Source organism: Plecotus auritus (assembly GCF_963455305.1).
Source record: "Plecotus auritus genome assembly, chromosome: 2".
NCBI lineage: Eukaryota > Metazoa > Chordata > Mammalia > Chiroptera > Vespertilionidae > Plecotus > Plecotus auritus.
In genome coordinates, this window is record NC_137771.1 from 227,801,710 (window position 1) to 227,812,550 (window position 10,841).

At 52.5% G+C, this 10,841-nt stretch overlaps 1 protein-coding gene across 1 annotated transcript; it reads left to right on the forward strand.

Moving 5' to 3' along the window:
* Positions 1 to 275: 275 nt before the first annotated feature.
* On the forward strand, positions 276 to 10,174 carry ATP5PO (ATP synthase peripheral stalk subunit OSCP). The gene is made up of 7 exons (XM_080656256.1): positions 276 to 395; positions 1,800 to 1,850; positions 2,770 to 2,880; positions 3,864 to 3,993; positions 7,456 to 7,568; positions 9,661 to 9,747; positions 9,993 to 10,174. Exons 1-7 carry the CDS (start codon positions 360 to 362, stop codon positions 10,104 to 10,106), a joined length of 642 nt encoding a protein of 213 aa, XP_080512382.1. The 5' UTR covers positions 276 to 359; the 3' UTR covers positions 10,107 to 10,174.
* Positions 10,175 to 10,841: the final 667 nt, after the last annotated feature.

Sequence of the window (10,841 nt, forward strand, 5' to 3'; positions counted from 1 at the left end):
GCTAACGATGCCAGTGATGAATGTGGCGTGGAACAAATGCCACCGTGTTTATCTACGTGGAAAATGTAAAGCTGGGGACACTACGTCCATTCCCAAGTAAGATCAGACCTGCCAGGGCCACCTGGTTAAGCAAGGACTCCATCTTCAGGTACTCTCAGCCCACCAGACCCATCCCCAGTCCAGTAGTTTATCTCCCGCCTCTAAGGACTACAACTCCCAGCGCGAGGGAGCACCCAGCGCATGCGGCCTGACGACCTACGCCTACATTTCCCAGCGGGCCGAGCGGCTACGCTGACGCACGCATGCGCCCTCGCGCCTCCCTCCCATCCCGGGTTTGACCTCCAGCCGCCGGGGAGAAGATGGCCTCGCCAGCAGTGTCCGGGCTCTCCCGGCAGGTGAGATGGTGGAGGCCCTGAAAGCCGGCGGGAGGATGCCTCCTGGGGTGACCGCGCCGGACCCCTAGAGCCACAGTGCGAGGCCACAGCTGGGGAGCGTGGCCGCCGTTCAGGGTCGTGGGGTCCGGCGAGTGGGGGCGACGCAAAGCGGCTCGGGCGGCCGCGCACCCGCACCCCGGGCGCGGCGGGCAGGAAGCGCGGGCCTGACCTCGGCGTCCTCCGAGCGGCTCCGGGGAGCTGCAGGCCTGAGGCCCCAGGAGCTGGGCCCCCGGCTTCCGCGCATTGCGAGCTAAGGACATGGCCCACCCCCAGATCGTCCGTCTCCCTTCGGGGTGGTGATCTGACCCGCGGGGGTCGTTGTAATGCTGAGGAATGAATGCTTGTAAAGCACGCCTCACGTTCTGACAGGGCAAGTGAGACGGCCGCGGTTAAAGGATCCGTCCTGCTCGGCCAGTCAGGGGTAGAGCGGAGCTCCGAACCCCCCGAGTCTCACGGAAGATGGAGAGGAAGCCCGCGCGCCCTTTTATGCCCTTTGCCCAGGCGACGCTTTACCCGTCCTGACCTCTGGCCGCTCACCTAACTTTCCCACAGGTGTCACAGAGGCTTTCCATCCTCACAGCCGGTTTTGTTGTAAACACTGCGGAGCTGGGTTGTGCGAAGGGGACCCGTGCCCCTGCAGGTGGCTGTCCCTCCGTGGGCTGAGCTGCCCTCTCAGAACCGGAGCCGGTTCTCACAGCGGCCCCTGCTCCCAGCTCAGGGCTAAGCCTTATTCCCAGACAGCACTTGGGTTCTGAGAAGGTACAGCTCTTGCAGATGATGCCGGGAACCCTGCCACTTTGTAGTAAAATCCTGCTGAGGGTGGTACTATAAATGCTAAACATTGAAACACCAGTGTCGTCGAAATGAGCGTTTTCTCTTTATTCTGGAGCGCCGGCCTCAGCCTGCCCTAGCAATCGAGCTCCCCGTGGGAAGGCACCTTCCCAAGCAGCTGGGCCTGGCTCTCCGCGGGGAAATTCTCTCCTGACGAAGAGCAGCTCGCCCTCATTCAGTCTGTGATGACACGGAGAAGCAGGAGAACCTGACCGTGCCCAGGTCATATGTAAAATGACCGATTGGCTTCGATGTAGACCAGGGGTGGGCAAACTTTTTGACTCGAGGGCCACAGTGGGTTCTTAAACTGGACCGGAGGGCCGGAACAAAAGCATGGATGGAGTGTTTGTGTGAACTAATACAAATTCAAAGTAAAGGAGCGGAGGGGAGAGCAAGAGAACCCTCCGCTCTTTTGGCTCCGCGGGCCGGATAGAACAGCCGAACGGGCCAGATCCGGCCCGCGGGCCGTAGTTTGCCCACGGCTGAGACAGTCCTCGGGTATCCGAGCTTGACCTGCTTTCCTTTGTTTCAAAGGTGCGATGCTTCAGCACGTCTGTGGCCCGGCCGTTCGCCAAGCTGGTGCGGGTAGGTCAGCTTCTTCTTTGTCATTGTAAAGCAGCAATACCGTGAGGGCCTGCACGTGTGCACTGTTGTGGCTCCAAAACGTGCCGGGCGCATGGGGCTAGGGAACGCATAGTGTCGAATGCCTGCTGTGCGGCGGGCACATAGGTAACCTTTAAACGGGAGGGTCCCTGAGCCCCGGAACAAGGATGGGGAGTCGCTGGCCTTCCCACTTCACAAGAGGAAATGGAGACCCTGGGAGGACTTGTCCCGTGTCACTCAGCTTGGTCCTGGGATTGCCCTGGAACCAGACCTCATTCAGAGCCTGAGCTTGTCTCTGCAGCCACACAGCACCACTTGGGGGTGGGGTGGGGGGTGAGGGGGTAGTTGTACGCCGAGGGCCGGGTGCAGAGGACGCCTGCAGGGTACTGTGAGAAACACGTCCAGCCTCAGGCACATAGTAAATGGCTGAAGGGCTCCACTGGTGAGGAGGCTCTGTAAGAGACAGCATTCCTCTGACATGCCCGGAGCGTGCTGTACATGTTTCATGAAAACTGCTTTCGAGGCTCTCACATGTTCAAAACTGCCTCCCATCGCTATTAAAAACCTCCCCTACTTGAAACGGAACAGCATTGCATTCAAGGGCAGCCAGCCCATCTCCTAAGTAACGGACTCTATTCTAGGTGGTTAGGCTGGAACGGGTGCTGGACACTGTCTTTCCTACGGCCCTCGCTCTGCGGGAGGAACTGGAGGTTCAAAGATCGACCGGCCGGGAAAGACTTCTAATTTGAGAATTGCCATTCAGGATAGCTCTCTGACAACATAGTTAAATTCGTATGCTACACAAGATGTCTTCTTAAAGTTACAACTATTTAATTCTGCTATTGACAGTAGAATATTAACTGATTTCCCTTTTTGTCCCCTGCCCCACCTTTTTTTAAAGCCACCTGTTCAGATATACGGTGTCGAAGGCCGCTATGCCACTGCTCTGTATTCTGCTGCATCTAAACAGAATAAACTGGAACAAGTAGAAAAGGAGCTGGCAAGAATAGCAGTAAGTAGCTTTCCTGCCCGTTACGTACTACATTCCAACTGTATTTTCTTCCTTCAGGGAACGACCTGGGTTGTGGGATGGGATTTGTCTAAAACCGGAAGTCGGTGAAGATGTAGAACGGAGCCCCTTGCCTTAAGACTGTAAGTGAGAGAAGTGTGGTGCTACAGGGCATCGCTGAATGTCCATTGAGCGGCCCAGATTCCAGAATGCTTTCATGTATGTAATCCAGCAGTGGTTCGGGAAGAATGTTTGTTTGGGGCCACCACATGGCAGTTTCTCATTAGATGGCAGCGGATCAGAGACAGGACCCAGGCAGGTGCCAGGGAGAAGCTGCTGACGCAGTAACTGCGGGCAGGCAGGCAGGGGTGTAACAGAGATGGAAGCAGCGTCGGTCACTGGATCCAGACGTGTGGTTTCACAAAGGGGAGACAAAGGGCTCTCTCCGGTGCCTGCACTCCTGTTTCCTGCCTGCTCTCCCTCCCGAAAGGGGGGGAGGCTGTTCGGAAGCACCACACACCGGGCTGGACTGGTTCTCGAGCTCTGAGAGGTAGCACAGAGGGTCAGCCCGAGACGCAGAGGCCCTCCAGGGGTGGCACCGTTAGGTCTGCACCTGAGTGCTGGCATTGCTAGCATCCTCTCAGTACGTGAAGAACTAGGGTAGTCCCCATATTAAATACGTTAAATACGCAGTGAACTGGATCTTTGGCGTGCTTACCTTTTTTATAGTCTCTGTCGAAAAGCAAAAGTTAATTTTAAGAAATTTCAAAAAGTGTCTGCATTTTTCAAGAAATAGTGTCTCCTGTGTGAAATCATGGTGTGGTGTATTCCTAAAGGCAGAGAAGATTATTTGATTATAAACTTCTTTGTGCTTTGAGCGTGCCAGTTTAATTCACGAAATACATGATTCATAAGAAGTATGTGTGTGGCAGCTGGGATCGTTGATGCTCTAAGGAACTGAAGAAATTCTTTTTTGTCACTTTTAGCAAATCCTGAAGGAACCCAAAATGGCCGCTTCAATTTTGAATCCCTTTACAAAGCGTTCTGTTAAAGTGAAAAGCCTGAATGACATGACCACCAAAGAGAAGTTTTCTCCGCTCACGTCCAACCTGATCAGTAAGTACTAGATCTTTCTCCCCGAGTCTCTGCAGATTGGCTGTGGGGGTGCGGGCCAGGGGCAGGCGCATGGGCACCAGCTGCCCTTGACAGTGAGTCCTTGACTCTCCCCAGTGAACCATCTGTGGGTTCAAGTTTGGGGGCACTGGCTAAAGATGCTGAGATGTAAGAATGTCTGATCTCAGTATCTCAACCCCCGGGGCCGCCAGTGGGACTCACACCAACGGAATGTTGGTAGCCTGGCTGTTCCTCTGTCCTTGGTGAAATTTGCTTCCTGCAGTTCATCAGGTGCTTTCAAACCCCATGGTCGACTCAGAATACAGGTTCCAGAGAATGTCTTTCGTGCACTGTTCTGTAATATACACAGTGTTAATTTGTGGATTTGTAGCCGAATGTTCAATTCTGTGACCTCCATTTGAAGATCAGATTGCAAGCCGTGACAAAATATTCAAAGAAGAACTAATGTTCAAACGAGCTTACACCTCTCCTTCTCTAACCCAAAAAATCCAAGAGGAGTGAAGACTCCCAAGCTCATTTTATAAGGCCAGCATTATCCTAATTCCAAAACCAGATAAAGACACTACAGAGCAAAAAAATTACAGGCCAGTATCTCTGATGAACACAGGTGCTAAAATCCTCAGCAAAATATTAGCAAATCAGATCTCCAGCGATACATTTAAAAGATCATACGCCATGGCCAAGTGGGATTTATTCCAGGGATGCAGGCTGGTACAATATATGCAAATAAATTAATGTGATACAGCACATAAACCAATTGAAGGATAAAAATCCAACACCCATTTATGATCAAAACTCAGCAAAGTGGGAATAGCGGGAACATACCTCAATATAACAAAGGCTTTATATGACACACCTACAGCCAACATCATACTCAGCAGGCAAAGCTAAAAGCATTGCCCTTAAAATCAGGAACACGATGGGCGTCTGCTTTCACCTCTCATATCCAGCCTAGCACTGGAAGGCCTGGCCATGGCCACCGCAATCAGACCAAAAAAGAAAAGGCATCCAATTGGAAACTAAAAAGGAAAAATATTATTATTTGTAGATGGCGTGATACTATGTAGAGAGAGAACCCTAAAAATCCCACCAAAAAACTATAGAACTGATAACTTAGTAAAGTAGAAGACAAAATATCCGGAAGCCATTGGCATATTTATACACCAATAATGAACTATCAGAAAGGCGAACTAAGAAAACAAGCCCATTTACAGTCACATTAAAAAAAAAAAACTCGGAGCAAATTTAACCAAGGATGTAAACCACCTATACTTAGAAAATTATAAGACACCAAAGAAAGAAATTGAAGAACATACGAGTAAATTGTATACCATGCTCATGAATAGGAAGAATTAATATCATTAAAATGTCCATTCTAGCCAAAGCAATGTATAGATTCAACACAATTCCTATTGAGATGCCAGTGGTAGATTCACAGAGCTAGAACAAATATTCCAAAAATCTGTATGGAACCACAAAGACCGTGAATAATCAAAACGGCCTGGCACTGGCACAAAACAGACATTTAGATCAATGGAGCAGAATGGAGAGCCCAGAACTAAACCCATGCCTCTATGGACAATTAATATTTGACAGAGGAGGCAAGAACATACAGTGGGGCAAAGATAATCTATGGAATGAATGGTGTTGGGAAAACTGGACAGGTACATGCAAAAAAAATGACATTAGTCCATCTTCTTATACCATGCACAAGAATAAACTCAAAATGGATTAAAGACTTAAATGTTAGACTCAAAACCATAAAAATCTTAGAAGAAAACATAGTAAAGTCTCAGACATCTCTTATAGCAATATTTTTTCCGATATACACTGAGTGGCCAGATTATTATGATCTCGTAATGTATAATAATCTGGCCACTGAGAGTGTGTGTGTGTGTGTGTGTGTGTGTGTGTGTGTGTGTATTAGAGGCCTGGTGCATGAATTCGTGCATGGGTGGGGTCTGGCCAGCCTGGCCAGGGGGAGGGGACATGGGCAGTTGGCCAGCCTGCCTACTGGTCGAACTCCTGGTCAAGGGGACAATTTGCATATTAGCCTTTTATTATATAAGATATACATTGAGTGGCCAGATTATTATGTGTTCAGAGAAAATAATAATCTGGCCACTCAGTGTACTTTTTGGGACAAGGGAAATAAAAAGTGGGACTGCATCAAACTAAAAAATTTTTGCACAGCAAAGAAACCATCAACAAAATTAAAAGACAACCCACTGAATAGGAGAACATATTCACTGGTGATACATCCGACGGGTTAATATCCAAAATTTATAAAGAACTAATGCAACTCGACACCAAAAAAACAATCCAGTTTAAAAAATGGGCAAAGGACCTGAATGGACACCTCTCCAAAGAGAGCATGCAGATGGCCAATACACATGGAAAGCTGCTCACCATCACTAAGCAGAGAGAAGCAAGTTATAACTATGGGACATCACCTCACACCTGACCGAGTGGCTTTCATCAGCCAACACACGAGTGCTGGGAGGCTGTGGAGAAAAGGGAACCTCGTGCCCTGTTGGTGGCAATACAGACGGTGCAGCCACTGGAAAACTGTGGAAGGTCCTCAAAATTTTAAAGTGGAACCGCCTGTGACTCGGCCGTTCGCTTCTGGCAATATGTCTGAAGAAACCCGGAACACTAATTTGGAAGTGTTTCTTCACAGCAGTGTGTGTACAACAGCCAAGCCAAGATCTGGGAACAGCCAAGTGGTGCAGGCACACGTGGAACCCCACTCGGCTGTAAACGGAAGGAACTCCTACCCTTTGCCACAGCATGGAGGGACCTGAGAGCAGTATGCTGAGGGCACTTAGCCGGCCAGAGAGGACAAGTGCCCTGTGATCTCACTCAGAGGTGGAATCTAACGAACAAAAGAAAGAGAAGCAGACTCACAGAGACAGAGAACAGACCGACAGCTGTCAGAGGGGAGGGGGTGGGTGAGAAAGGTGAAGGGATTAAGCACATATGTATCTGTTGCAAATCTGGGTAAGACGCACACCCCTTCCTAATTTAAATGCATGTTGGTGCAGTCTTTTTTAAGGAAAGAAACTAACATTAAATAACAATTACATCATCACCATTCACGTTCTTAAAGAGTATTAAATATATTTTTTAAATGTATTTTTATTGATTTCAGAGAGGAAGGGCGAGGGAGAGAGAGAAACATCAATGATGAGAGAGAATCATTGATTGGCTGCCTCCTGCACACCCCCTACTGGGGATCGAGCCTGCAACCAGGCATGTGCCCTTGACCAGAATAGAACCCGGGCCTTTCTGTCCGCAGGCCAACACTCTATCCACTGAGCCAACCCAGCTAGGGCCAAATATAATATTTTCAGGCCACAAATGATGCTTTGGAGGTGACTGTAATACCCATGAATGACCATTTTAAGTGAGTGTCCAGTTACTGAAACACCTTCACTTCCCCAGATTTGCTCGCTGAAAATGGCCGCCTGACCAGCACCCCCGCCGTCATTTCTGCCTTTTCCACCATGATGAGCGTCCACCGGGGAGAGGTCCCGTGCACAGTGACCACTGCGTCTGTAAGTGGGGCTGTGGCCGCCGCGTCCGCCTGGCGTTTCGCGCACCGCGTTTGGCAGAACAAAAGAGAGAGAACGGGCGAAAATCAAGGCATGGGGAAAGGTGACCTGTCCCCGGAGGTTTGCTCTGTTCCGCCAGCTTCCGTGAGCCTGCGCTCTGGAGCGGCTGCGTGCACCTTCACGCCTCCCTGACCGGGGGCTGTTCCTACGGCTGGAGACGGGCTGAGGGTGCTAGGTTTGTGCTCCGATGCAGGTGTGAGTTCTTTGTTACGTTACTGAGACTCGCGTTTCCAGTCTTCGGGGGTGAAGGGGAGAGTGTGGGGTGCACAGGCCCTTTACTCTTGCTGTCTTGATGGCGTGGGCTGTCGTAGCCGCCATTTGCTGAACCCCTCCATGTGCTGGGCACTTGTGTAATTCATTGTCCACGGTCCATGCGAAGTAGAAGTACCATTCTCTCTATGTTACCGGCGAGGAGACCAGCCCAGGGAGGTTAAGTTCTTCTGTCACAAGCGGTGAAGCCTGGATTTGAACTCAGACCTCTCTCAGCAGCCCATGCTCCTTCGGGCACCCCCTCCCCAGAGTTCATTGTCTTGTCTTGAGTCCGTCTTTTCCTGCTGCACTTCAGTGTAGGGAACCGTCTGTGGGACTTCACCCCGGAGGGCGCGGCAGGTGTGCTCGGCGTCTGCAGCACCTGGCCTCCTGGCGGCCGTTCCTAGTCCATCCGGCGCTCTGCGTCTCCAACGGGCGGCGTCAGGGACATTCCATTCCATTCCGTTTATTAATTGATTTCAGAGACGGGGCGAGACATCGATCTGTGTTCCACTTACTCACACCTTCAGTGGTCGGTTCCTGTGTGTGCCCGACCGCAGGTGGAACCACAACCTTGGCGTAGCAGAACGATGCTCCAGCCTGGCCGGCCAGGTTCAGGGACATTTACCAGCTCGAGGGCCACACGGTCCCATGGCCAGGCCCGGGGCAGGTCGCTCACTCTTTAAAAAGACATGCACTTGGATTAGTGACTAAGGGCATCGACTTTAGAAATAGTCTGATTTCAAATGGCGCTAGTTCTCACTCCCTGGGCATCCTTGTGTGAGTTTCTTTTTTTTTTTTTTTTTTTTTTTTTTTTAATATATTTTATTGATTTTTTACAGAGAGGAAGAGAGGAAGGGAGGGGGATAGAGAGTTAGAAACATCGATGAGAGAGAAACATCGATCAGCTGCCTCTTGCACGCCCGCTACTGGGGATGTGCCCGCAACCAAGGTACATGCCCTTGACCGGAATCGAACCTGGGACCCTTGAGTCCGCAGGCCGACGCTCTATCCACTGAGCCAAACCGGTTTTGGCTTGTGTGAGTTTCTTAGCCACCCGTGAAGTGCACACATGAAGTGGGTCTCACACACGTCACATGGAGTGGGTCTCACACGTGAAGTAGGTTTCTTAACCACTGTGAGCCTCAGTTCTCACACACGTGTAGTGGGAATAATGACTGCTGGCCTCTCAGGGTGATGTGGGCCTCCCGGGGTGATGTGGGGTGATGGGGCCTACCGGGGTGATGGGGCCTCCCGGGGTGATGTGGGGCGATGGGGCCTACCTGGGCGATGGGGCCTCCCGGGGCGATGGCGGCCTCCCGGGGTGATGTGGGGCGATGGGGCCTCCCGGGGTGATGTGGGGCGATGGGGCCTCCCGGGGTGATGTGGGGCGATGGGGCCTCCCGGGGTGATGTGGGGCGATGCGGCCTCCCGGGGTGATGTGGGGCGATGGGGCCTCCCGGGGTGATGTGGGGCGATGCGGCCTCCCGGGGCGATGGGGCCTCCCGGGGCGATGTGGGGCGATGGGGCCTCCCGGGGTGATGTGGGGCGATGCGGCCTCCCGGGGCGATGGGGCCTCCCGGGGCGATGTGGGGCGATGGGGCCTCCCGGGGCGATGTGGGGCGATGGGGCCTCCCGGGGTGATGTGGGGCGATGCGGCCTCCCGGGGCGATGGGGCCTCCCGGGGCGATGTGGGGCGATGGGGCCTCCCGGGGCGATGTGGGGCGATGCGGGAAGTGTCCGTTCTGCTTGATCTGAGCGTAAAGAGGGTTATGTTCCTTCCCAGGCTCTAGATGAAGCCTCTCTCTCTGAATTAAAGACGGTCCTCAACAGCTTCCTGGCGAAAGGCCAAGTATTGAAGATGGAGGTGAAGGTAGGTTTTGGTTACGTGGTGTTTCCTCGGGCTGTCACTCAGGTCTGTCTGGGCGGGTGTGCCTGTCCTGGGACTTGGCACTTCCCCTCGGAACGGCTGCCGAGTGCACTCGCGGCTGACCTGCCCTCCTGGGTGTGCTCACGTCTCGGCGTCGGCTCACGTAGCATTGGAAGTGCTTTTCGTCTTTCCCCTGCTTGGCGCAAGGTCCGTGTGTTTTCACACTTCCATCCCGTTTCCTCTCCTAGACTGACCCGTCCATCATGGGCGGGATGATTGTGCGCATTGGAGAGAAGTATGTCGACATGTCTGCGAAAACCAAGATCCAGAAGCTGAGCAAGGCCATGCGGGAGGTGTTCTGAACCCGCCGATGTTTCTGTCGGTGAAAATGTTAAACCTGGAGCAACAATAAAATGCTTCCTGAACAGAATATACTGTTCACTGTCCTTCAAGTGGAAACACAGGGAGCCTTATTCTTATACTAGAGGCCCGGTGCGCACGGGTGGGGTCCCTAGGCCTGGCCAGCGATCGCGGCTGATCCGGTTCCCCATCTCCCAGCTTTCCCGCCTCCTCCTTCCCTCACTCCCTTAGCACCTGGCCATCACCCCTGGTCGCCTGCCATGTTCCACACCGCCCCCTGGTGGTCAGCGCACATCATAGCTAGCGATTGAACTCCTGGTCTCCCAGTGGAACTCCCAAGGAGGCAGTTTGCATATTAGCCTTTCATTATGTAGGGCTAGAGGCCTGGTGCACAAAATTCATGCACAGGGCGGGGGGGGGGGGGGCGTCCCCTCAGCCCAGCCTGCACCCTCTCCAATCCAGGATCCCACTCACAATCCTGGACCACTGGCTCCTAATTGCTTGCCTGCCTGGTCACCCCTAACTCTGCCCCGCGCCCCCCCCCCCCCCCTCAGCCCCTGCCAGCCTAGTCGCCCCTCACTGTACACACACACACACACACACACACACACACACACCCCGCCTGGTCGTTGGCAGCCATCTTGTGAGGGTGTGACAGTCAATTTGCATATTACCTCTCTATTATATAGGATTGTTCTTACAGTATCTCCTCGTGTGAAGACTAAAGGCCCTTTGGC

Coding starts and splice junctions, on each gene's coding strand:
- ATP5PO (XM_080656256.1), top strand. CDS start 360: ATGGCCTCGCCAGCAGTGTCCGGGCTCTCCCGGCAG. Junction 2,881..3,863: donor AGGAGCTGGCAAGAATAGCA/GTAAGTAGCTTT, acceptor TGTCACTTTTAG/CAAATCCTGAAGGAACCCAA. Junction 7,569..9,660: donor GCACAGTGACCACTGCGTCT/GTAAGTGGGGCT, acceptor GTTCCTTCCCAG/GCTCTAGATGAAGCCTCTCT.